Source organism: Hippopotamus amphibius, chromosome 12 (genome assembly GCF_030028045.1).
Source record: "Hippopotamus amphibius kiboko isolate mHipAmp2 chromosome 12, mHipAmp2.hap2, whole genome shotgun sequence".
Classification (NCBI taxonomy): Eukaryota; Metazoa; Chordata; class Mammalia; order Artiodactyla; family Hippopotamidae; genus Hippopotamus; species Hippopotamus amphibius.
Window position 1 is genome coordinate 27,610,849 of NC_080197.1, and position 27,141 is coordinate 27,637,989.

Sequence of the window (27,141 nt, forward strand, 5' to 3'; positions counted from 1 at the left end):
ATTGTGTTCAAGACCTTTATCTAGAAGAAATGTTCTAGACGTTCACCTAGAACAAAGAATGGCTCCTTGAAACATTTCACCTGAGGCGTCTGGAACTTTATCCATTACAGAGCCCACAACAAAGGGTGTCTCCTGAGGAACATTCTCTACGCTCTGGATCGAGGTTCCCCTCCCCCATACCTGCTACCCCTTCATGCTTCTGCCAGCCTGGACCCCTCAGACGTCTCAAGGTTCCTCCTCCTGTCCACCTCCAGCACTGTAAGCCCCCCACCCCAACTCCCCACCCCACCCCAACTCCCTCCTTTAATTCCCCTCTTGCCCAGGCTCCAGACCTCAACCCCACAGGAGCTGCACCAACCTCACCCGCCAGATGTTCCCACCTCACCCCACATCTTCCATGACCTCCTCCATCCTTCTCAGAGGCAGCCCACCCCCACAACCCCTAAGGAGCACAGGGCCTTCTAAGGAGCACCCCCTTCTCTGGTGGGTCCACCAGAGTTGACAGGTGGGCAGCTCCAGGCGAGGGAGAGGGTGTGGGGCCCCGGCACCAGCCGTGATATGGGGGCCTCCATGAAAGTGGGGCAGCTTACAAGGAACATAGCACCAGTTGGTACCCTGGGCCCTGGTTCAGGGGAGTTTAGGAAATGGGCCGCAGGGCTGAAAACGGGGCCAAGGCCTGGGGCCTCCACAAGGCTGTCCCCTCCAGTGAAAGAACCCAATGGTGGGGAGGGGGGGGGGCCACTCCACCCTTGGAACAACAGATCCACTCCCCCTAAACCTGGTGGCCCTGGCATTCTGGGTTCAACACTGTGGTCGATGTGGGATCGGCCAAAGTTCATCCTTTTTTGGGGGGAGACCGTGGCCTACACCGTGGTCTCATACTCCAGCAGCTCCTGGGGGGCCCCGATGCTCCGGTACTGCAAGCGGGGTGTCGTGGGCGAGGAGTACTCCAGAGCCAGGATGGTCTTCCGGAGCCGGCGGTCAATAAAATGAGCGTCCCAGGCGGGGTACTTCTTACGAGGCAGGTCAATCCGAATGACGGGCCCCTCTGTCCGCAAAGTGTGGGCCACGGGTGTGGGAGGCAAGCCAGGCCGCACCTGGAAGACAGGTGGCGTGGGGGTCCCCGCACGCTCGCCTCCCGCGGCGGCCCCCTCCCGCTCAGCGCCTGTAGTCCTGGGCAGGGACCTCGGGGGACTTGTGACAGCGTCGGCTGGTGGGCCACAGGGCCCTGGGGCCTCACGGCAGATGCAGCCAGGTGTCTGGGGACCCAGCATGGGCCCATTAGGGTGCAGGAGGCAGTAGTAGACACACATGAAGAATATGCCCAGGGCAAAGCTGGAGGCCACCACGCAGACCAGAATGAGCGAGTGGAAGTCGGTGGAGAAGTTGCGGCTGGAGTACCAGAAGCCGGTGAGCGCAGCGTTCTCGAGCAGGACGATGCAGTAGTAGAGCGTCATGCGGCGGCGGCTGCGGCCCTCCTTGACGTTGAACCAGCAGAAGATGTAGATGATGCCCACCACCATGTTGTAGATGATCTCTTCCCACTTGGACATGCAGAAGTCCGTCTCGCCCTGGATGACCCAGAAGGTCATGACACACCAGTGGGCCACAATGAAAATGCCAAAGTAGAGCTTGTAGACACTGGCAAAGAGCGCGAAGGCCAGACTGCGGGCCGCAATAGCGAACAGATGCCACAGAACCTGGGCCACGGCGCCCTTGTAGGACAGCGGCCGCTTGTCATCCCGAGAGTCCCGCAGCACCTTCTGGTAGGAGGCCAGCGTCCAGGCCAGGGACACGAGTGAGGCGGAGGTGGAGAGGGCTGTGGAGACAGGGTGGGGGCGGGGTGGGCTGGGTTAGGGGTGGGTCTGGGTTGGGGTCTGGGGAAAGGGGGAGGGTTCTGGGTCAGGAGCTGGGTTCTGAGGAGGTATGAGGGAAGGGTCTATAAATCAAGAGGGGTGTGGAGGGTCTGGGTGGGTGGTCTTCAAGAACACTGATGCAGGGGTGAGCGTGGATAGGGTTGGGTGCTTCTGTGGGGGTGGGAACATAAAGGGAGAGGGAAGGGGGGTGATTTTGTTCTCCATAAGGGTCAGGTTCAGGTCTCTAGCATGGGGCTGATAGGGTTCAGGGGTCTTAGTGGGAGGGTGGGAAAATAGGGTCCAGGACTCTGGGAGTGAAAAAGGAGGTGAAGAGGAGGGTCATGATTAGGGAATGGAGGAGCCAGAAGGGACTGTTAGAAGCTATAGGCCACCAGGATGAGGCTGGGGCGTGGAAAGGAATATCCAAGCTGAGCACAGCTGAGGGCATGGGAAGAAAATCGTGGGTGGGAAGTTTCGATTGGACCCAGGACCCTGGGCAAGGGATGCCCAGGGAACCTGAGAGATGGTGATAGAGTCTCCCAAAACACTAAGGGTGTGTTGGGCAATGTCTGGGTTGGACGAGCAGGAGGAGCTCCAGGGAGACCGCGAATGTAGTTTTCCTCTGATACTGAAGGGCTTGGCCTGGTCTGTTAGGGTTAGAGAAGGGTGGGTGGGTGAGTGCATGGGGACCAGGACAAAGCCTGGGAGGAGTCCCCAAGGGGCTTGAAGAGCTGCGAGGGGTGGATGGAAAGGCTCCCTGGAAACTGGTGATGACTGAGAAAGTCTGTGAGGCAGAGGGGTCCCCAGGAGATGCAGCTGGGATGGGTACAGTCTGGGGAAAGCAGCGGGCAGGGGACCTAGCTGAGGGTCTGAGTCGTGGTGATGGGGTAAAGGGCCTCTTTGGACTTGGCAGAAGTAAGGTCTGGTCTGCCCTGGCAATGGGGAAGGGAGGGGGGCCGAAGGGGCTAGCGGGCATGGGGCCTGAGTGGAGGCAAGGGGGTGGGGGTGGGGAGCAGGTGTCTCCTAACCCTCAGGGTAAGGGGGCCATTGGAAGGGACATGGAGGTCTCCAGAGGCCTGGAGGATGGTCAGAGGAGAAGGGGCGGGGCCTCCAGAACCCGGACAGTGAGGGGGCCAGCGGTGGGAGGGTGGACAGGGCCTCCCCCGGGGGCCTTAAGCACGGGAAGCGGACAAGTGGGGCCGTCAGAATACTGCAGAGCAGGGAGCCCTGGGGGCGGGGCGCCCGGCGCGAGCAGGCGGAGGGGCGGTGCTCACCGGGCAGCAGGTCCGGAGGGCCGCCGCGGTGCACCAGGAGGCTGAGCTGCAGCACGAGCTGCGGCGCGCTGCGCAGGAAGGTCTCCAGCAGGCGCAGCATGCTCACGTCGGCGCTCTCGAACAGCATCCGCCAGTAGAAGTGGCGCCGCAGCCGCTCCCCGCGCCAGCGGCTCTGCAGCCCCAGGTACACGGTGCGCAGGTACCTGCGGGAGGACGCGGAGCTCAAGTGCTCAGGCTCTCGCGCGCTCGTCCTCCTCGCCCCGTCCCAACCAGCCCCTCGCCACCCAGCAAGTGCAAAGGGCCAGGGCGCAGTGTAGCCCTGGGCAAGTCACTTAACTACGCTTGTCTCCTCAGCTGTAAAACGGACACATGGAAAGGGTCATCTCGCTGGGCTGTTGTTGGGCTACTCCCAGTGGGTTCACTAGCTTAAAGCACTGGCACAAAGTAAGCCTTTTAATACAGCATTGTCAGCATCATTGTTGCAATGGCAACTTAAGGCCTGCTTTCTTTGCAGGATTCCCGGCACCTTACCTTGAGCTTGCAATAGCCCTGTTATTATACCCATTTTATAGATGAGAAAACTGAGACCCAGAGAGATATGTCATTTATCCAATGTCACACAGCTAGGAAGCAGTGGAACCAGGATTCAAAGCCAGGTGGGCTGGTTGCAGGCCCACACTCTAACCACAAGACGACACTGCCTCTCACTGTAAGCTGTAAAGAGCTGCCCATACACAGGTTCCTTCAGGCCCAGTCCCGGTGCCAGCCCCCAGCTGTGTTGCCAGCTTCCTGGCCTTTTCCCCAATGCCCCCTCTCAGCGCCCAGTTCTCCCCATGGGGCAGCTGCTCAGAGATCCCCTGGCATTTGAGACTTGGCTGCTTCCTCTGGTGCTACGTCCTCCCAACAAACCTCATGGCTCCGGCTGCTTTGCACAGGTCACAGATTTGCTGGCCCTTGCTGCTAAGCTTTTGCACTTTCTGTTCCCTCTGCCTGGAACACCTTGCCCTGCCCTCCAGCCCCACCTCAGCCCCAAACCTGGATAATTTGCTTTTCGTCCAAGGCTCAGCTTTTAGGTATGACTTCTTCCATGTAGCTCCCGCTGACGGCCCTCCACTTGAGGTAGGGGCCTCTCCCCGGCTTCCCTCCAATGCAGCACTCATCACAGTGGGTTGTAATTGGCTGCTTGTGCATCCCTCTCCCCCAGACTGTGGACTCCATGAGGATGACTGGTCATAACTGACTTCTGTACCGTTTGTTCTTAGCACACGGTAGGTGCCAATCTGTGTTGGCTGCATGATTGCATGCGTGATTGCAAGTCTGTTTAACTGAATGGAACTCTGGTAACCCCATAGGAGGCAAGGGAGGGATTTGAAGTCCTGAGTTCAATTCCTGACTTTGCTTCTAATCTGCTGTGTGAGTTTGAATAAGACCCCCTCTGAGCCCTTGCTGATCCCATCTAAAGTGGCTGTGAGGATTAAATGGGTGCGATACTTTGCAGCTATAAAGTGCAGGGCCCATTAGGGTGCCAAAGACCTGTCCACACAGCTCTCTGCTCTGTTTCCTTGCCCAGCAGCTCCATTCCTGGCTGTTGCAGCTACAGATACTGCCCCCCAACCCCCAAATTCCCAGATGCATAGGACAGGCATGCTCTTTACTGAAACCAGAGAGGACTCCTCTAGGAGTCATATGCCCTAAAACCAGGGGAGAAGGTCCCACCAGATTCAATGACCCTATTTCCTGAATCCAAAATCAGGGAGCCAGAGATCTGGGAGTCTCTTCCCAGATGTGAAGTGCTGGTATTTCCAGGATGTGCTGTATTCAACTGTGTGCCACCAGCCCAAGGGAGGAACCACAGTGCTCCCTGGCATTTGTGCTCAGCTAATACCCAGAGTTTCCCCAAATCAGTATCCTGGTCTTAGCAATGGTGTGGCCCTTTCTGGGCTTCAGCTTCTCTATCTGCCAACAAGAGGGATGGGCTTGATGACGCTGGAGATTCTTTCAGGGCTAATGTTCTGGGACCCAAACTCTCCCCCCGAAACATGGCCAGAAACATCCCATTTAGGCCTCTCCTTTCCATCTCTGGGTCTTCTGAGGACCAATCGGTGGTGTAGACACACCCACAGTGTGACACAGTATGGGACTGGCAGCCAGCACGGGGAAGAAGACTGTTCCCTCAGAAGGTGACTCAAGAAATGCAAAAGCCCCTCAGTCTGACTCTCCTGTCCAGTGCTGGAATCCCTTCAGCAGTTCCCAGCGCCGTGCGTTTACCCCCTGCTCACACACCTCTCGGAACAGGGAGACTCTGCCTCCTGAGGAAGAGCCTTTTGCTTCTGAGCAGCTCCAGGGCCAAACTGTTTCTTCTGATGAGCAGAAATTTGTCTGCCTGTGACTTCTATTCTCTGGGCCCCTGCCTACCTCATGCATAAGGATCTCTGCAGCTAGAGACATTCATTCATGTAGCAAGCGTATCTTGACTACTTGCTATGTTCAAGGCCCTGTGACCTTAAGTACCTCAGAGTCCCATGGGAAAGAGACAAGCTAAGAGCTGAAATAGATGGTCTAAGATGCTGTGGAACCCACAGAAGAGATGTGTCACTTTATCTGGGGGAGGGGGTCAGGGAAGACTTCCTGGAGGAAGAAACATTTGATCTCCATTTTAAAGTGTGGGTAGGCATTTGAAGGCACGCAGGAGGCAAAAGGGCATTCCAGGTGGAAGACCCAACTGAGGCGAAAGTGTAGAGGTGTGAGAGAGCATGGATTTTTAGGGAAATGGCCAATGTTTTGCCCGGCCTGGAGGGGAGGGTTTTCCTGGGGCAGGGCATTAGAAGACTAGACTTGTGAAGGGCATCAAATTTTGGACTGAAGAGTTCATATTTTATTCTAAATCTGAATTCTATCCCAGAATCAGTGGTGATATGATCAGCTTGGTGGCTTAGAAAGCTCACTCTGGAGGCTGATTTGGAGGAAGGCCAGGTGAGGCTGGGGTTTAGTCCAGGCCTGAAATGACAGGGCTGAGTTGAGGCAGGGCACAGAGGAGGGGCCGAGCGCAGAGCTGGAGATGCCAGAAATGGGGGCAACTAGGGGAGAGACCAAGATGGCCCGCAGAGCTTCTCAGGGCCTAAAACGCAGACCACCTGTCCCAGCCTCCATCTCCCCCTTCCCCTTTCCCCTTCCCAGCCCTGTGGCTCCGGCTTTGAACAGGAAGGAGAGACCAGCTGGTCCAACGTGAAGGGGCCTGGGGAGTTGGGGGAGGGCAACACCCTGGAAGTTTCCCTCAGGCTGGAAGACCATCTGTTTCCTGGCCTGGGTCAGCATGAGGAAGGCCCCGGCCCGGCCAGCATCCATCACCACCTGACAGGCTGCTTGCCCAACTCCCCGCCCACTCCTGTCCCCTCCTGTGCCAGCTCCCAAAGCCCCACACCCCAGCTAGCCACAGACAAAGGGCTCACCCAGCCCAGGGCTGCTGTGGGCTGGAGCAAGGAAAGGGGAGGGGAAGAAAGAAGACTTCTGTGACCCAAGAACACGGGATCAGCAGGGAGCGAGGAAAGACCATGCCACAGTCTGAGGATGAAAGGGCCTCATTTCAGACTCATTCTGCCCCTTTTGGCAACAGGACCAAGAATCGTGGCTGTCCCTTCCAGCCTGTACTAAATGCTTACTGCCAAGGGCCTGTGAGGTTTTCATGGGCCTAGGAAAATATTTGGGGCCTGGAAAAAAAAACTGGCTGTAAAACACAGGGAAAAACTGCAGAATCAAAATTAATAAATGTTTAATTAAATGTCTGCACAACAGAACATGATATTAGCCAGTCAACTGCAATTTGGCTTTTATCTGGGTATATATAATTTACATTCGATGTTTGATATGGCTGCATTTTAATATGCTTGATAGATGTGGGGCCCACAAAGGTCTTAAAACAGCCCTGCCCAAGACATACAACCTAAGTTCCCTGGGCCTCAGTTTTACCTTCTCTAGAAAGGGGACCAGCGCTTGCCCTCCTGCCTACATCACAGCCACTGGGGTGAGGATCAGGAGGCAGGATGGCAATACACTGGGCTTGTGGGTTTGCCCTTTCCCTGGATGCTGTGTGGCCTTGGGCAATCTCTCTGCCTCTCTGAGCCTCATTTTCCCCCTTGTTGTGAGCATTTGTAAACTGTAGAGGGATGTGCACATAGTGAGGGAGAGCATACCTTAGGTGGAGGTATCTGGCTCCTTCTGATCACCAAGCAGCCGCTCTCTCTCTTTTAATTAAAAGTTGAGGGCTTCCCTGGTGGCGCAGTGGTTAAGAATCCTCCTGTCAATCCAGGGTACAGGTTTTGAGCTCTGGTCCAGGAAGATCCCACATGCCACAGAGCAACTAGGCCTGCAAGCCATAACTACTGAGCCTGCACTCTAGAGCCCAGGAGCCACAACTGTTGAGCCCGCGTGCCACAACTACTGAAGCCCGTGCGCCTAGAGCCTGTGCTCCACAACAAGAGAAGCCACTGCGAAGAGAAGCCTGCACACCGCAACGAAGAGTAGCCTGCTCTCTGCAACTAGAGAAAGACCGTGCACAGCACCCAACCAAAATAAATTTATTAAAAAAAAAAAAAGCTGACGTACTAACAGCTCCCCTTAAAACCTCCTCCAGGAAGCCCACCCGATTCCACTCTATCTGAAAGGGAGTTGGAAGAAGTTGATTTTCACCACAAATGGGACCGATGCCACCCACAGAGGACACCCCATCTCAGGGAAAGGAATCCAGCCTCGGGGGTGGTGCCTCTGCTCGCTTCCAAACACATCCCTAGCCTGTCCATTTATGGCCGCCACCTGGTCCAGGCCATCATCATCTTCTGCTTTCTCAGTTCTGCATCCACTCCTGCACCCCTCCCGCCCCGCTTAGTCCATTCTCCATGGGGCAACTGGTTGGATATTTTAAAAACTAATCATGTCAGATTATGTTATCCCCCATCTCAAACCCTTCTAAGGGCCTCCCATCCCACTTGCAATAAATCCAGCATCTCCCCTTGGCTTACAGGCCCTAAACCATCTGGCCCTGCCTACTTTTCTTACCTCCTCTCAAACCACTGCTTCATTCGTGCCCTGGAGCTTCCTGGAATCCAGCCAAACTTGCTCCTGACTCCAGAACTTTGCACTTGCTACTTGCTCTGCCTGGAACACCCCACTCCCCAGATCCTCTCATGACTGATTCCTCAGCTCCCATGTTACCTTCTCAGAGAGGCCCCCCAGGCCACCCATCCCATGTCAGCTGCTCCACTCTCGCTAAATCACTCTCGTCTCTCGTATCACTCTTATTTTCTCCTTAACATACATTATGAAACAATTTTATTTATTAATTTACACATCTATTTTCTGTTTTACCACCGTGGTTCACGGAGGGTCCGGATCTCATCTATCTTCGTCACCACTCTGTCCCCAGCATCAGTATGTGTAATAAACACTCAGTAAATATTTGTTGAATGAATACATGTGTGTGAGTGTTTGCAGCTGCCTCCCTCCTGACCTTGGGCTTCCCTGCCTGAGTTTGCATAGAGCTAGAACATCTGTCTTTCCTCTAGGAAGCCTTCGCTGATGCTTCTCAGCCTGGTTGGGCCTCCCCAGCTTTGACACCCCCTAGCGTTAAACTGCCTGAGGCCAGTGTGAGCCAAAACCTAACAGACAACTCTACCACCCACCCCATTTTACCGGTGAGGAAACAGAGGTGCTCAGAAGTCTATTTTGGATCTAATTTGCTGAATCCCAGTCTTGGGCTCAGAGAAGAAACCTCTCTGGGAGGAAACTGGAAACTGGAGCAGTAAGTGTGTATCACCAAGGATGGGGTGGGGAACAAAACAACAGAGCCTAGAGAAGAGAGAAGCCGGCGGTGCGGGTGTGAAATCCTTCTGCTCAAGGATCCAAAAGGCTGTCTCCTCTGGACCATCCCCCCACCCCACCCCTTCCCCCCCCACCGAGAGCAGGCATCTGGGCAGGAGATGGATAGAGCTCATTCTCTTCTCTCCAGGCCCAGGGACCTCCCAACACCCCCCAGTGCTGAGGGCTCCTCTCTAACAGGCAGAAGAGAGAAGGATGAGGGGATCCCACATCCCTGAGAAGCCAGGAAGCTTCTGGGTCACCCTGTCTCTCTCCTGTTCTCTCTTCCTGGGTTGCCTGGAGTCTCCGGTAGCAGTCAGGGTTGCTGGCCTTGGCCTCAGTCTCCGTGCAGATGGTCAGCCTGGACCTGTCTCTTTGTGGGTCCTCAGATCCTTGGTCATTGTCTCTCTCTGCCTCTGACTCAGATCAGTCTGTCATTGTGTCTGACCCTTGAATGCAGGGTCAGCCTATTTATGTATCTTTGTCTGTTACTGTCAGTCAGTCAATCTACTTGTCCGTCAGTCAGTGTCACCCTGGAACCCTGTGTCTGTCCTCCTGTCTGTCCTTGGACATGTTGTCTCTCAGATACTATGTCCCTCTGTTAGTCAGCTTGACCCTGGGGTCCTGAGTTAGCCTGTCTGTCTGTTCTTAGAGGCCAGGATTATCAGTCTGTTTGTCCCTTGGATGTCAGGATAGCCTGTCTGTCCCCTTGGATACCAGGTCTGCTTTTCTGTCTGTCTTCCTGTCTGTCTCTTGGACGCTGCATGTTGGTCTGTCCATCTTTCAGTCTCTCAGTGACTTGGTCCATCTGCCGGCCTGTTGCTCAGCTCGTGGCTCGCGTGACTGCCAGTTTTCCGGCCACCCTCCCCTGCCTGCTCCCCCTCTCCCGACTCTGGGGCGCTCTCTGTCTGTCTGCGTCTCTCACATCCTCAGCTCCTCCATCTGTCGATCGCGGTGTTTCCGAGTGTGTGTTCTCGTCCCTCTCCACTCCCCCTCACAGCTCTGGGCCAAAAACACAGCAGCTTCCAGTGGCTCCCCCGCTCCCACTCCATCCAGGAACCACCCCGCACCATGGCCAGCTCTCCGGTCTCCACTGTGGGCCAGGCTTGCAGGCTCTGGAGGGTGGCCAGGCAGGGCTGATGGGAAGGAGCAGGAACGCGATACCAGCTGAGCCCACGACCGCTCTAAGTCTGTAGGGGGATAGTGTGCAGGCAAAAATAATGATACTAGCTCACACTTATTGAGCACCAACTGTATGACAGGTTGTGCTAAGCCTTTTTATACGTATTGTCCATTCCTCACAGCAATTCTTTAAGGTGGGTACTATTATTATCCTTATACTATAGATGAAGAAATTGAGACCCAGAAAGGGACTGGGGCTTGTATAAAGTCACACAGCAAGTTAGTGCCAGACCCAGGACTCAGACTTTGCTCTCCATGGGCCCCTGCACCAGAGAAGGTGCTTCGGTTGCCTGGAGGGGGTTCAGAGGGCTGCCCAGGAGGACCCATGTCGGATAGGGCTGGATCTAAGAGCTTTGCCTGGAATTACGTGGGTTTAGAGAAACTAGGGGAGGGGCAACAGTTGTGGTTGGAAAGTCAGGAGACCCAGGCTCAAGGCCTTCACTGGACTTTCTGGGCGAGTCCAAACCCTCTGTGGGCTTTAGTCCTCCTACAAAATAAGCCCAAGTAACCTGATTCTTGCCTACCCCAAGGAGTTTTCATCAAGCCCGTCTCCCCACCCATCCAATTCTGATAACATTAAGGCCCTGCGGCTGTGCCTTGAACCCAAATACTTCTCTCCACCTCGGTGTCATCGCTCTGGTCCAAGCCACCCGACCCCAAGCAGCAGCAGCCTCCATCTACTTTGATCTCCTTCCCTCCATCCTTGCCCTCTTAGACCGTATTCTTCACACAGCAGCCTGAGGGGTCCTGTGAAATCCTAGGTCAGGCCATGTCACTCCCCACTACCCTTAGAACAAAATCCTCACCATGAACTTTGGGGCCCAGTGTGATCCAGCCTCCGTCCACCTCTAGGACCTAATCTCCCTTCACCCTCTCCACCTCCCCCATTTCTTGCTTTCTTCCCGAATGCCCCAAGCTCTTTCCAGCCTCAGGGCCTCTGCCTGGCAAATTCTCATTCTTTCCATCTCAACTCAGTGTCACCTCCTCAGAGAGGCCTTCTCAGATCCCCCTGCCCCCCTTCCAAAGCACTTCTATGCACCCCTCTGGCCACTTTCTGTCAAGTTACACTATTTTCTTAATAACACATATCACAACCGAAGATGATCTAATTTACTTGCTTACATATTTCTTGTCTGTCTCTCCCTGAGTGTGGGGACCGTGTCTGTCCTCTTCTCTGCTATGCCCCTAGGGCCTGGCACACAGTTAATGTTCAATACACATTTGTGTCTTGAATGAGTAAATGAATGGAGTATGAATGTATTTTATAAGCCCCCAAGTGAAGGCTGTCAAGTGCGGAGGGAAAGAATCAGCCTTGAGAGTCAGGGAGACTCGGGTTCAGATCCTGATGCCATCATTTACTGTCTGTGTAGTTTTGGGCAAGTTGCTTCCCTCTCTGAACTCCTCAGTTCAATGCCCACCTTATGGGGTAGCTATGAAATCATAAACTGGTGATTTATAAAATGCCCAGCCCTGTGTGGGGCACTTGACCAATAAGAGGTTTTAAGAAGTTGACAGACTCAGAGGCCCCAGAAGGAAGAGGCGGTCTTGCAGTTTCCAGTTTAGTTTCTGGCGGGATTGAGACCTACTCCTTGCCTGGCTTTCCTTGGTGCTCACCGAATCTGTCCTTAGGAGATGGAGGGTCAGAGAAGTCCCTTAAGGACAAGTTCACAGGGCAGGGTCTTCTTTGGGGTCTTTGTCCTCCCCCGGAAAACAACTGCCACTCATTGAAGACCTTCTGTAGGTACTTTGCTAAAATCCTCACTGCAGCCCTGTGAGGTTTCGCGGGCATGATCCCATTTTCCAGGTGAGGAAACTGTCTCAGAAAAGAGGAGGTTCACTTGACATTTATTCACCCAGCACTGGGTAAGCACCTACTGTGTGCCAAGAGCTATGTTAAAATGCCGGTGGGCACGATGGCAAGCAAGACAGATCCAGTCCCTCTGGCACCGACTAGTGGAGGACCCGGACGTTGAGGAAATCGTTGTGTAAACGTGAAACGACAGACGTTCCGTGGGTTCCAGACGTGCTCCAACCGGCTCTGTGCTCCAGTCTCGAGGAAGGCAGTGGTACTGGAGACGGGCCCAGCTTGGGAAGGGCATGGCTGTCTGGGAAGCCTTTCTGAAGGAGGTGGCTACTGAGCCACGATCTGAGGCAGGCATAGGAGTTAACCAGGTGAAAGGAGGGAAGGAGTTTCTGGCAGAGGAACAATATGGGCAAAGGTTGTGAGTTAGGAAGGGACAGTGGGTGGTCAGCACAGCTCTAGCTCCAGAAGAAGAAGGTGAGAAAGCAAGAGTTGAGGGGGGCCATGAGGAAGCATTTGGTCTTTATCTGAAGAGTGCAGATCATGTGGTGTGGCACTTCTACATTTCAGAGGGAGCACCCCGGCTGTAGGGAACAGATTGGAGGGAGAAAAGCGTGGAGGGTGGGAGACCAGTCACCAGGTGGGAGGTGAGGATGGCCCACACAGAAGGGATGGATCCCAGAGACATTTAGCAGGCATTTGGAGAAGTGACTTGCCCAAGGTCAATAGCCAGAAGCATCAGAATTGCATCTCAGATTAGGAACGGATGACTCCCCCATACACCACAGGGCACGGATCAAGCTAAGGACCTAGATGTGGTTGTGAGATCCCTGGGAAACATCGGGCCTCCAATTATACAGCTTCCTCACCTGCAATGTGGCCAAGGAGGCTCTTGGGGGGAATGGCCTTGAGGCCCCCACCCCATCTGTCCACCTCTCAATGCTGAGCGCTCCTGCAAGGATGCAAAATGGGATCTTCCTGGAGTTGGCAGCCAAATGAGTCATAAATGTCAGTAAAGGATGTGATTTTACACATTTGGCTCCCATTTCATATGGTGCTGGGAGCTGGGCTGTCTTCTTCCTCCCGAGCAGCCCCCTACAGAGTTACAGCACTTTTTTTTGCTGGGCTAAGGCCAAACATCTCCCTGCCACTAATTTTAGGCTCTGGCTGTAAAGCTGAGACCCTCTCCCAACCTGCCCACTGCAGTCAGCTCCCAGACAGTGCTCCTCTCTTCGCCTGACAGGGAAGCAGGCAGCTTCTCTCAGCAAAGCATTTGGGACCAGGTTCCTTATGTTCTTCACTGTATGAGTGTAACCAGATCTCCTTTCCTTTGTGGGCTTTACTTTCTCCATCTGTGAAATGGGTGCAGGGCAGAGACTCAAAGCCAGGACTCCACACTCTAGCCCAAGGCTCTTTCATCCCCCTTTTCCTCTTTTCCTGATATCCCTGTGCGACGTTGGAATGGTGTGAGCCTGTGAGGGAAAAGGAGTTAGATCCTGGTCTCCTGGTGGCATCTGAAGGTACTTGAAGGTCAAGGCAGAGAGAAAGCACCACTTCTATTTGTCTTTGGTTTGTGAGATCCTAGACGGTAGACGGGCTGAGCTGATTATGAGGGACTCTGGGGAATGATAGAGGGGTGTCTAAAAAGGTAGCTGTCCCTCAGCTCCAGCTGATTGCTGCCATGGGAGAATGTGAGCCCAATATGGATGGAATTTCAAATTTTTCAAGAACAGTTGGAAATTAGCATATTTATGCAAAACAAACAAAACCCCCAAAATCCTAAAAAAAAACTCAATTTGGAAATGTTGACAACTAATTTTAAAATACCATATGAATTTAAAAGAAATTATTATTCCTTTTTTAGATGTGATAATGGTATTACATACTTCAGTTATATTTTTTAAAAGTCTATCTTTTTAGAGGTGTACTCATGTATTTACAGATGCAATGATATGACATCTGAGACTTGCTTCAAAATAACATGGAGGGGAAAGAAATGGGGTGGAGTCCAGATCTATGCTCTCCAATACATACACTAACCACATTTGGTTCTTTAAATTTAAATTAGTTAAAAATAAATAAAATTTAAAATTCAGTTCCTCAGTTACACATTTCAAATGCTCAATACTCACGTGTGGCTAGTAGCTACTGTATTGGACAGTGTGTTTCCTATGTACATACATAGCATTTCTATCACTGCAGAAAGTTCTTTCAGATGGTGCTGGCTTAGATAAAACAAGGTTGGCCAGGAGTTGATCATTCTTGGAGCAGGATGAGCGGGATGATGGTATGTGGAGGAATCATTATCTTGGTCCCTCTGCTTTTGTATATTTAAAATTTTTCCATAATAAAAATTTTCATTAAACAGTAGGAGAAAAAATACTGTGTGGGCCAAACACATACATCCTCAGGTTGGATTTGCCCTTGGGCCACTGATTTGCAACCTGTGGTCTGGCAGATAAGCATTACAAAGCCCCCAAGTTAGATCCACAGACTCTTAAAACTGTGAGGGGCTTTAGAGATGACCACTTTATCCTCCAAACGGAAGGCAGGAGGCCCTGCTACAGCGTCCCTGCCAAAGTCCCCATTTTGGTCTGCATGTGTGTCTAGTTCACACCCTCAGGGGCAACATGCTTTGTTTAGGGGCAGCTTGATTGTCAGGGTGCAGGGTGATCTTTCTTCTTATCAAATAGCTTCTGCCTCCCTTTAAGCTTGGGTTGTCACCTATCCTCACACTGTCTCTGGAGTCACAGAATAAGTCTCCTTCCTTGAAACAGGGTGGGGGGAGGGAGGAGGAAGGGGGAGTGGGGGGTGTCTGTGAGTGAGGGGTAGTGAGTGTTAGGACCCTTGATGCCCTTCTCCTACCCCCTATCTTGCTCCTAAGCAAGTAGGATGCGCTGCTACTTGAGTCAATAATAATTGGCAGTCAATATTTTCTTAGCATATAGTGTGTGAAGGCCCTATGCATTTACATTATCTTAAGACATCTTTACAAGAACCTTAAGGGGTGGATGCTATCACCCCATTTCACAATGCGACTAGAGCTCCAGCTGGTGGAGCAACTTGCCCAAGGTCACACAGTGAGGCAGCCATGGCGCCATGGGCTATAACAGTACCCCAAGCTCTCAGCTACTCTGCTGTCTTGTCCAAGTCCTGGGAAAACTCATCCAGGATGCCCAAGCCCCCAGCTGGACTTTACAGATGGGGTAACTGACTCCCAGGCCGTGAAATGTCTTGCTCAAGACATTCTGATTTTAGAAACAGACTCACAGACTTAGAGAATGAACTTACGGATACCTGGATACCTGTGGGGGAAGGTGGGGGCAGAGTTTGGGACTGGGAGTTTGGGATTGACACGTACACACTGCTGTATTTAAAAGAGATAACCAACAAGGACCTACTGTATAACACAAGGAACTCTGCTCAATATTCTGTAGTAACGTAAATGGGAAAAGAATTTGAAAAAGAATAGGTACATGTATACGTATAACTGAATCAGTTTGCTGTACACCTAAAACTAATACAACATTGTTAATCAACTATACTCCAATATAAAATAAAAATTTAAAACAAAGTTACATGACTAACAGTGAGGAAAAAAAAAGATTCTGATTTTAAAGATTTTATCCAGTTCACATGAACATTTATTGAGCACTTACTGCACATGAGCAACTTTACTTCTTTTCCTAAGTCAGCCACATGTGCATCTTCCTGGGAACTCAGCTCTGGGGTTGCTCCTACTACATCTTGTACAAATACTTATGCCCTTAGCCTGCACTTGTTCATCGACAGTTTGGAAGGCTGCGGATGAAGGCCTGAGCAGACCTCAGTGCTGTGTCCACACAACCCAGTGATCCCACACTCCCTTCCCACACCCTGCAGCAGCCACAAATGCAAACCCTGCTTCAACACTTTGTGTTCTAAGACCCTACTATGGACCGCACCAAAGCTGGCTGAGTACAAGGCCACCAACAGAAACAGAGGGTCAGCTCGGAGCCAGTCACAGTGGGGGACAGAGAGAAGAACAAACAAGGCCTCAACTCCCCAGGGGCTTGTCATCTGGCAGGAAAACCAGTGAGGTGGGCAAGGATCACAGTAGAATCTGATCAGGACTGTGGGGCTGAGAAGGAATAATTGTGCCTGGGGGGAAAGTTGGAGAGGAAGAACCCAGAATGTTAACAGTGGGTATTTTATATTAAAATAAAGTTTAAAAAATACTTTTCTGACTTTTTCCCTCTTCCCAAAGCAATACACGATTGCTTGTTTTCTAAAAACACACTTACCTAGCAGAAGGCAGTATTGCTTGGTAGTTACACATGTGGGCTTGAGAGCCTAAGTGCATGGCTTCAAACACTGGCTTTGCTACTTATGTATTGGGAGGCTGTCACCTCTCTGTGTCTCAATTACCACATCTGTAACATGGGCCAATAATGCTAGCTAACACTAATCCAGGACTTATGATGTTGAATACTGTGCAAAGCACGTTCCATACATTAATTCAGTAAGTCTGCATAATGGCCATTTGTATAGGGATGTTATGATCGCATTTCACAGATGAGGAAACTGAGGCACAGAGAGGTTGAGTGACTTGCCCAAAGTCACACAGCTCCTAAGTGGCAGAATCACAGGTTAGGCTCCACAGTCCCTACTCTTCATTATCACACTCCCTACCTGACAGGATTGAAGAGGAATGACCTAATCTATGTCTCTATAAATGGTAACTATAATTTTTAGTAATATCTGACTTTTTAAAAGCAGGTATACACGTTTTTAAAATGTATACAGGTAAAATGTATACAGGTATTTCTTGGTTAATTAAAAACCAGAGTAAAATCTTCAAGTGATGCAAGAAATATCTAATTAGTAAGGGGAAATCTCCCCTAACCCCACCTCTCCGCCCCTAGAGATAATGAGTAGGGGGGAGTCTTCTTTGTACCATTCCTGGCTGCCTGAGGATTCAACAAGAGCATACAGCTCCTTTTTAAATGGACAAAACAACAAAGCAATTTCCATTTTAGATGAAAAACAACAACAACTTGCCTGATGGAGGGAATGGGAGGTGGGGTCTGAGGGGAAGAGGGTGGTGTGTGTTGGGTTTGTTCAGGGAAAGCTTCTCAGAAGGGGTGGCATTTGAGCTTGGCCTTGAAGGATGTACAGAGTTTCACTGGGAGGAAGATGGGCTGGGTGTTGCTAGAGGAAGGACTGCAGGCAGCTGCTCAGAGGCATGAAGAAAAAGAGTGTGTGGCTTATTTTGGGGGGAAGGGTAGAGCAGTGAAGAGATGAAAAGGTGGGAGGTGAGGGGCTTGACACCAGGCTACAGCGTTAAGACTTGCTGGAGGGGCAGAGGGGAGCCAGGGCTGGCCCTCTGGCTGCAGAGTGACAGGGTCAGCTCTGAGCTTTAGAACCACCCTTCTGGCTGCAGGTGAAGGCAGGATGGGGAGGAGTGGGTTGGGGGTGGGGGAGTAGACTGGAGGCTGATAGGATTTCCCAGGGGAGGAATTCCGAGGCCCTAACAAAGGCAGACTGGTGAATGGAGAGGCCAGAGTAGATCCCAACTCATCTTCCTTCCTCTCCCTAGGGCCCTTCGCCCCAGCTGCCGGGGGTTCAAAGCCATTTCCTGGCAGCCCTCCCTCCTCCCCCAGGGCTTCTCCTGTGTGGTCTTTATAGATCAAATAGGGGACGCTGGGCCCAACTGCCGCCGCTGTGTCTGTTAGGAGCTGCTCTAATGGCCTGCTGTTGCCAGCTGGGCAGGGAGAGGAGGGCGGCAGGGTGGAGAGTGTTCTAGAGAGGGGTCTCCCAGGAGGTGGGTGGTGAGGCTGGACTGGAACAACCTTGCAAGGTCAGAGCAGGGAGGGACCTCGTGGATAGTCACTGAGTTCAGGGGGTAGTAAACATGTTTCAGCTGTAGGACTGTCAAAACAAACTCTCAGACACGTGACCATCATATCAAGAGAGAAACTTGAGATACTCAGGTTGAAACTATGGTAAGAGGTGAAACACAGTTTGAAAACCACTGTGGAATCCAACTCCTGACCTGTTTTATAAGTAACAATATAAGGAGTAATGGCCACTGAGAATTGAGCACTTTCTGTGTTCCAGGCACTGTTAAACACTACACATACATTCTTTAATTTACTCCTCCTCCAAGCCACATGTGATAGATACTATCAGTAAGAATGTCCAATTTGCAGATGAGAAAATTAAGGCACAGACAAGTTATGCCATTTGCCCCAAATCACAGAAAGTGGCAGACACAGGATAAGGCTGATTTCAGGTTGTGAGTTCTTAACCATTAACTCTCTGGCCCCAGTGGGGAAAATTGACCAAAGAAGGAAAGATATCCTGTTCGCTATGCCTGAAACAAATCCCCGCCCCCTCTGCTACTGCCCTGGTCCAGTCCCCATCTTCTCTCACCTGGATCACTGAGCAGCCTCTTCGTGGGTCTCCAGGCTTACCCTGGCCTCCCTCCAGTCCATTTTCCATCTAGCAGCCAGAGTGCACATTGTAAAACAGAAGTCCAGACCCTGATCCTCCTCTGCTCAGATTCTCTTGGGCTCCCCACTGCATGCAGAGTGAAAGCCCAAATCCTCCCCCCGGCCTGGGAGGCCCTGTGTTGTCCAACCCCAGCCAATCTGTCCACCACCATCTCCTACACTCTCCCCCCAGCTCTCTGCTCTGTCTCGGGAGCATTCTCCTTGCTCTGCTCCTTCTCTGTGCCTGGAACACCCCTCCTGAGATGTCCACACAGCTCACCCTCACCCTGTTCGGCCCACATGCCCACCCCTCACAGAGGCTGCGCTGGCCACCTTATCTCAAAGGGCCACACCCTTCCCCGTTTCACTTTTTCCATAGTGCTTCCCACTATCTGACCCATTAGATTTTATATTATGTATTATATTTATATTAGGTAATATATATTAATTTTATTTTGTTTATTGGTTTCCCCCACTAGACTCTTGAGCTCCAAGAGGGTCCTGTTCACCACTCGAGTCCCAGCACTTAGCACAGTGCCTGGTGGGCAGCAGGTGCTCCATATATTTGTGGGATGAATGACTACAGATTAAATGCATAGCTGCCACGTCCCTACGGCTTCAGGGGCCTTCAAGGCCCTCTTCCCCTCCTGCCCACTCTCAGGCCACCTGCTCAGTGAACAAACATCTTTCCACAGGGAACAAAGCCCAGACTGATGGTACTAACCACTGCCAGTGGTTCTGAATCCTTAACGATGGGCCAGCCTTTTGCTAAATCCTTGGTATATTATCTCATGAAACCTCGAAACAACCCAAGAGGTGATACCATCTGGTCTCTAGTTTATAAAGGATGAGACTCAGGCATAGAGAGATGAAGCAGCTTGTCAGGATCACATATATAAAGTGGTATGGTCAGGATTTGAACTGAGGACATTTGAGTCCAGAGTTCATGCTCTTAACCACCATGTCCTTAACCATCAGAGCTTCCCAGAGAGGAGCCCCAGAGCCTGACTTTCACACCAGGGAGGTCACTAATTCATTTCCATGCTTCTCTTGCATGCAGGGCTTGTGAGGGGGCAGAGGGAGGAGTGCTGGGGCCTAGACACACAGGGCGGGTGTTAGAGGGCGGGCCTTCAAAGCCCAGTTTGCCTCCTTCCTTCCCCTCCCTCCCATTTTGGGGTCCCCAGATCCTGACAGCCCAGGAGGAATTCCATGCCAGATCATCTCCCACTAATTGGCTTAACAAACCATGCTTATCTGGGCAAAGCTGGGGCCCAATGAGTTTAAGATTAGGGAAAGCAGGATTCATGGCTTACTGCTCTGCTGCCCACAGGGTCAGAGGGGACAGGGTTAGGGCTTTAATTGGCTTAACAGTGCTGAGTGGCTTAACAGCTCAGAGGGTTGGGGTGGGGGTGAGGGTGGCACCAGGCAGAAAGGGATGAAAACACAGCTGTGTCCAGCCCACAGCCAGCTTCATGTCCACCAGAGGGTCTGTGTGTTCTCTCAGGGATCAATCTGTCTCTGTGCTGGGCCATTGCTCTGGGATCCTCTAATGCAGCCAGTGTGCTGGTGCCAGAAACAGAACTTGGACTTGGGAATTGGGCAAAGGTGGGTTGACACCTCACCTTTCCCCCACTTCCTCAGTGGGTGACCTTGGACAATTTACTTGACTTCTCCAAGCCTCACTTTCTTGTCTGATAAATAGATATATCAATTGCCACCAGAGGGAAGGTTTTGGGGCAAAACAAGATCACATGCTTGGAGCACCTCACACAGGGCCTGCTGGGACATGGAGGATGCACAGTGTCTGTGAATTCCTTCCCTTCCTCTCCCTCCTCAGAGCCACATTTTGTGATTAAAATAATAACACCCATCTTGCAAGGTTTTTTGGGAACAGAAGAAGAAAGGACTTCAGTCAATTGTGAGGAGCTGGCCAGAGGTTACAAAGAGGATGGGCCCACATATGTTTCCTGTGGTTGACACTATTTTTAAAAACCTTAATTAGTAGTTGAATACTGGCAGAATTCACAAAAAAAATCCCAATTTCCCATTTCTCTTGAGAAATCGAGACTTGACAGCACCATCAGCTGGAGCTGGGTGGTGGCTTCATCTTCTCTAGGACACTGCTTGCCCCATGCTGTCCCCTTGTCTGACACCCATGTACTAACACAGTCTGTGTTACTAGCTCCTCAAAGCATTCAAGCTTTTGATTCAGCATTGTACAAGCATGAGGAGTTGAAAGATATCTTTATGATTCAAATTAATTTATTCACATTTGGGGGCATGGGATCAGGAGGGGAATGAATGGCCTACCCTCCCAGCTTTGATTCTGCAGGTCTCATACACACATCTCCTTCCTCGTCATTCTGGGTTCCACCCCTCAGAACATCTGCACCAAGTCCCACTAAACAGTGAACCTGTTCTTTGTGGGAACCTTTCATGTGGTAAGCAAACATGTTGTGCCAACATTGCCTAGTTTCTAGGAATACCAACTCCAGTGGCTTCTTGTCCGGATTTCCCTCCATTTAGCCAGACCCTCAGCCATTTTTGAATCCAAAGCTTTTGGGACAGGGGCCCAGGGGTTTAGCTCTGATAACTAGATCCAGAGTCAGAATTCCAGAAAAGGGAAAGCTCTTAAGGTCATCAAATCTATTCATCTCATTTTACATACAGGGAAACTGAGGCCCAGAGGTGGGAAAAGCCTTGCCCAAGGTCACTTAGCAAGCTAGCTACAAACCCAGATGAAGTCTCCTGATCCCACTCTACCCCCAATCCAGCACTTTCCTGACAATATACACTGTCTCCCCATCCTTATCCACATAGTTCAACTCCTTCCCCTCCTTTCCCATTCTTATCTCAGTCCAGCAGAAGCCCTGACTTTCTATTATCCTGGAATCTTGGGATCTCAGATTCATAATTCTCTGAGCTTGGGGGACACTTTAGTGGCAGAATTGCAGGACAGATAAATTGAACTTGGGCTTTGAAGGCAGAGAGTCTTGAGTCCCAGTGCTTTTACTCCCTAGTCGTGTGACCTTGGGCAAGGATGTCACTTTTCTGAGCCTCCATTCCCTCATCTGTTAAGTAGGAATGATAATACAACCACATTGCAGGATTATTAGGAGGGATACAGGAGATGAAGCAGGTAAAAAGGCAACAATAGTCTGGCACTAAGGGAATGCTTAATAAAGTAATTGTTATAGAACTGTAAATTAGGGCTCTCGTGCCCCTAATGCCTAAGTGAAATAGTCCAGATGTGATCAAAGAGAATGGAACTGGACAAACTGAAGCACATATACCCTGTCTAAACTGTTCCAGGCCTGATACTGCTAGATGCCTTTTTTTTGTCCCCCAGGAGCAGCTAGGACTCTGGACTTTTGAAATACCATACAAGCCAGACAACACATTTCTGTAGGCCAGGTTCAACCCAAGAGCCATTAGTTTGTCATCCCTGCAAGATCATCTCATCCCAACCCCCTCATTTTACAAATAGGGTAGAGCAGAAATTGCTAGCCCTTTTATCTAAGAAACCATGGAGTTCAATGGACCCTCAGCCATCTGCAGCCACTCCCCTGAGACCCCCACCCCCATCCCACAGGTCATTTTTTGCTCTGTTTGAGGGAAATTTAGTTTACGTTCAAGAAAGAAGTATGCATTTCTTGTAAGTAAATTCTGAGCAAGGGGAGAAGGGCGTTTTGAGGTAGCCAGTGAGTCAAGGGGCAGCTGGTCCACTTTAGGTTGAAGGGAAAGGGGGAATGAAGCTTTGGCTACCAAGAATAGGAAGTTACCATTTCAGAATCTAAAAATATTCTTCACCATCTGTCCACTCGGGCACAGAATGATAAATGCAGATTAGTTCCTGGATGTAGACATGAATATTTTCATGTGTCAAGCTAATAATAATAACACCACCTTGTGTGGATAGAGCTCCACCCACCTTTTCCCCCAGGGCAGGCTAAATGGAATATACACATCATCTAGGCAAGGCATAGATGGGGAAACCAAGGCAGAGAGAGATTTGGCAACACAACAAGGGTGACACAGCAAGTGAGCAGCTGGGACAAACCCTGGGAGTCCTGTTTCCAACCCTCAGCCCAGAGCTGTATCTTCTGAGTTAAGCAGAATGTGTTAACAAGGAGGAGAATAAATATAACAACAGCAATAATCACCCTTTACTCCACAATGACTTTGACTTTTTCCATGTTTTCCCCGCAGCTGTGATAACTGTGATGATCTATTGCATTCCTAAAATATGTTACAGTCTGCAGGGCCTTTACAAAGACCTCCTCTCACCTGACTATCCCAATAGGTAAGAAAATGTCATGTAGATCAGTGAGATGAAAAGAGTAGGGAATCATACTCATTTCACAGGTGAGGTAACTGAGGCTTGGAGGGAGGAGGGTTTTGCCTAAGATCAAATAGTAGGCAAACTCATTCTGTCAGTGCACAGTAGAGCCTAAGCTACTAGAGCAATACAGACTCAAGGGGAACCCTAGATTCAGAATTCCCCCTGTCTCCAATTAGCTCAGCAGGCATGCTCAGTCCTGGCAGAAGAAGCCTAGAATTGGGGTGCTTGTACAAAGCCTCAGTTTTGTTGTAGTGTCCTGAGATGAAAGGACAGCCAGTGGCTATCTAATCTCAGATTCAAGATCCCATATCCCCATGGCCCTGCTTCTTGGGGCAGTTTGGAGAGGGGGGCGGTGTGTGCACAGAGACACTGGGGAAGTCTTAGGAGGCAAAAGGAGCTAGACACCTTCCCAGCTGGGTCCAGCACACCCTTTCCCAAAAGTCCAAAAACTTTGGGCGGGATATTCATTTAGCTGCCTCAAATTCTGTTTCTCCTGGAGGTTGGGAATAGACTGCAATTCCAAACTGAGAATCTCTGAGAGCAGGGATGTACTTCTGAGATCTTTCCTAAGCCCAGGCTCAGGCTCAGCACTCAGGCAGAGAGGAGCGGGACAGGGCTGGATGGAGCCCTGGGGCCCTGTTCCAAGCTCCACATTTATCTTCATCGGCCCCGGACCCTCCCCATTCACACACCCCGGAAGATCTCTTTCTCTTTATTCTTGCCCCAGTCCCTCTTCTCTCAATGGCCAGATCAGAGAGGATGGTACTGAGGTTGGTCAGAGTTAGAGGGCAGAGGTCAGGGAGGACCTGGCAGGGAAGGAATCAGAGCTGCAATAGGGTAGGGCGGGGCGGAGGTCAGGACATGAGGGGGCGTGGAGGGACAGAGAAGGGCTGGGGCAGCAGGCAGCCCCTTACCACCCCTATTCCTCCGACTCAGTTCTCTCCACCTGAGCTTCTCCTACCTCCAGACCTGGCCGAGCTGCAGGAGGTGGACGAGGGTCTGCAGCAGCCAGACGCAGAGGCGGCAGCAGCGGCGGCGGTAGGCGCTGGCCGAGGACGGCGCAGGTCGGGGGCCCAGCTCGGGGCTGCCTTCTTTGGTCCGGAAGGCGACGGCGCTGTCCTTGGTGCTGATGACCGGGCCGCCGGTGCCGCTGTCCTTGGTGCTGACGGCGGGTCCCGGGGCCCCCGCGGGCTCCGTGCAGTCGTAGACGAACCAGCGGAAGCTGAGCAGTTGTACGACAAGCGAGGGTAGGAGCACAAACAGTAGCGTGAGGCCGAAGTAGGTGTGCTGACCCTGCAGGTAGTAGGAGGCCGCCAGCCACAGGTCCGTGGCGCCGTCGGAGAAGAACACGAGCAGCGCGCACAGCACCCAGCAGCAGTCCCACAGCTCGTAGCGCGGCCCCGGGCCTCCCGCCCCGGTCACCCCGGGGCCCCCGGCTGCCGCCGCCGCCTCCCCGTGCCCGCCCGCACCGCCCCGGGCTCCTCCGGCAGCCCCCTCCGGCCCCGGGCCGGCCACGGCCACCGCTCCATCCGACTTCGCGGCCATGTTGGCGGAGCAGGAGGCGGGGAGCGACTTCCGGGCGGCGGAGAGGGGTGGGGTGCGGAGTAGGGAGGACCCTGTGCGGGCGGCTCCTGCCTCCTCCTCTTCCTCCTCTTCGTCCTCCTCTTCGTCCTCCTCCTCCCCTATACTTCAATTATTCATTCCCCACGGCGCCACCCCGCCCCCGCCCTTCCCCCACCCCACCTGGGCTGTGGCCGGATGGGGGCAGCCCTCCAGGGAATGGAGAGGGGGAGGGGAGGGGAGAGCATCCCAGGTCACCCTCTCCTTCCTTCCTCAGAGGCGTGGGGCTCCAGCCACACGCTTTCTGCCTCTAAGCCCCCCATCCCACTCCACTTCCTTCTTTTTCTTTTCTTCACCGTCCCTCTCCATCCTCTCCTCTTCTCTTTATCTCCTCTGTTCACCTTCGGTCGCCTGGGTCTGAGGAGGGTAGGGGACCAGGGACTTGAAAGTAAGGGGCTGCTTAGGCGGGCACCCCAGTAACTCATTAGCAATGACTCCATGCTAACACGCCACTTCCTAGTTTCCAAAGTGTTCACATATTGTTCCATCCCTTTCTTTGATCTTGAGAGGTCTCTTTTCTTATTGTCTTTTTCTTATTGCTTTGAAGCTGAGTAAACTGCAGCTCTGAGAGTTGCCGTCTCTTCCCACTCTCCCCTTTCCCTCCCTCAGGGACTGCCTTCATCTGGCCACAGCCCTAGTCGAATAGAGGCTGGGAAGGGGGCAACATCAGAGGGAAAGGGATGGGAGGAAACACCAGGTGGAGAACAGAGCAAGTGGAGAGGCCTGGAGGCCTGAGAATGTAGGGCATGTTTTCAAGGAAGTCTGGACCACAGATCCAAGGAGGTGGAAAGCTAGGAAAGATGGGGCTGAAGAGTTTCAAGGGATGCGATCCTAAAGGGCCAGAAGCAATGGGAAACTATTGCAGAATTTGTGCAGGGAAGTAATGTGATCAAATCAGATTTGGAAAAAAGACCCTGCAGCCAGAGGAGAGAAGTGCTTACAGGAAAGAGGCCTGGGGATGGAGAGAGCAAAGAGAGAGAGAGATAACAGTAATCCAGGAGAGGGGTAGGGGCCCTCATATGTCCTGGATATCCCTAGCTCACCACCCCACCTCACCCTGCTTTGCTCAGATTGGATGCACCAGGGCATTTATGACACAAACACTCATGTAGCAGTAGCAGTTTCTCTTTGCTCAGGATCATTCTAAGCACTGTACATTTACTAATTCTTTATCCTTGCAATTTGTGAGGTAGTTTATATTTTCCTCTCATTTTACAGATGAAGAAACTGAGTCACAGAGAAATTAATTTATTTGTTTGGAATCACACAGTAAGTGCTAGAGTCAAATTCAATCCCATTATCTGGTTCCAGAATAAGCTTTTCTACCTTCCAAGGGGAGGATGAGAATTAGGTGAGAAAGGGAAAAGAGAAGAGAGGAGGAAGGGAGGTTTCAGGACGACCTTATCACAAAGTGGCAAGGATGGTTAGATGAAGGGAGACAGTTGCCTTGGGTCAGGAAGGAGTAGCCATTTGCAGTCCTTTAGCCCAGCATCCCTTTCACGTCCAGGGACTGTTTTGGTCCCAGCAATGCTCAGGAGGTTGGAGTGCCAGCTGTTGTCCAAGGCTGAAAATGGAGGACGACGAGTTAAGGATTAAGGGAGTTTTCCAAGCTGGATACAAAGCTGACAGTCTTTATCCACAGGCATGTGTAAACTGGTGGGAGGTTTTGTGGTTTGGGATGGAGGGGATTCTGAATCCCAATGTGATTAAGCAGGAGCAGTGTCTCTTCCTTTCTTTCTCCTCTACAACCCCAGGCAGGCAGACTCATGGAGTGCACAGAGCCTTCAGTAGAGGGAAGATCTGACCCCAGACCCCCTTATGGGCCAGTTCTGCATGTGTCTGGATAGGACCTGACAAAATCAGGTTCTCACCTCTGGGCCCCACCTAATGAAGGCAGGCCCTCTACCTCCCATGCCTGTCCACATCCAAGATCAGCCTGTTCAAACAGGCAGTAAAAGACACACTTTTATGTCTGAGACTCTAAAGCCAGGAGACCTGGGTTCAAAACCTACTCACTGGTTCCATAACCTTGGGCAAGTCACTCGATTTCTCTTGGCTTCAGAAAAATGGTGGGTGTGGGGAATAACCAGTGCCTTCCTCCTTGGGCTGTGGTGAAGATAATTGATGCTAATCATTAGCTGGGGTGATGTCTCCCTCAGAAAGCCCTCCTGGATCTCCCACCCAGCTATGCCCTGCTCCACATCCCTCAGAGAAATCTCCCTGACCCTCCCCTATTACGAGCTTCCGTGACACTTTAGTCTTTTCCTTCTTTACAAAAAAAAACAATTTATTTATTTTGGCTCTGCTAGTTATGTAATGCAACACATGGAATGGTGCATTTGCTTGTTACTACTACGTAGTTCTAAATGTAGACACTTTTTAAAAAAATATTTATTTATCTATTTTAGCTGCACTGGGTCTTAGTTGCGGCACACGGACTCCTTGGTTGCAGCATGCATGCAGGATATAGTTCCCAGACCAGGGACCGAACCCAGGCCCTCTGCATTGGGAGCACGGAGTCTTACCCACTGGACCACCAGGGAAGTCTTCTTCTTCTTAACATCAGTACACCAGCAGTTTATCTTTTTGTGTTTGCCTGTTTGTAATTTCCTGGGAGCTCCATGAGAGTTGGGACAACTAATTTGTTTTCTTCACTAACAAATTGCCAAGTGCTGTGCCTGGCAGTCAGTATTCTATAAAAATCATTGGATGAATGAATATGTGATCAGCCCTATGAGATAGG

General features: G+C 51.5%; 1 protein-coding gene across 1 annotated transcript; it reads right to left on the reverse strand.

The window, feature by feature from the left end:
• Positions 1-863: 863 nt before the first annotated feature.
• Positions 864-24,323, reverse strand: XKR7 (XK related 7). Its single transcript, XM_057703535.1, has 3 exons — positions 23,740-24,323; positions 3,131-3,333; positions 864-1,819 (listed from the first exon to the last, which is right to left on the reverse strand). The coding sequence occupies exons 1-3, from the start codon at positions 24,321-24,323 to the stop codon at positions 864-866; spliced, it is 1,743 nt and encodes a 580-aa protein (XP_057559518.1).
• Positions 24,324-27,141: the final 2,818 nt, after the last annotated feature.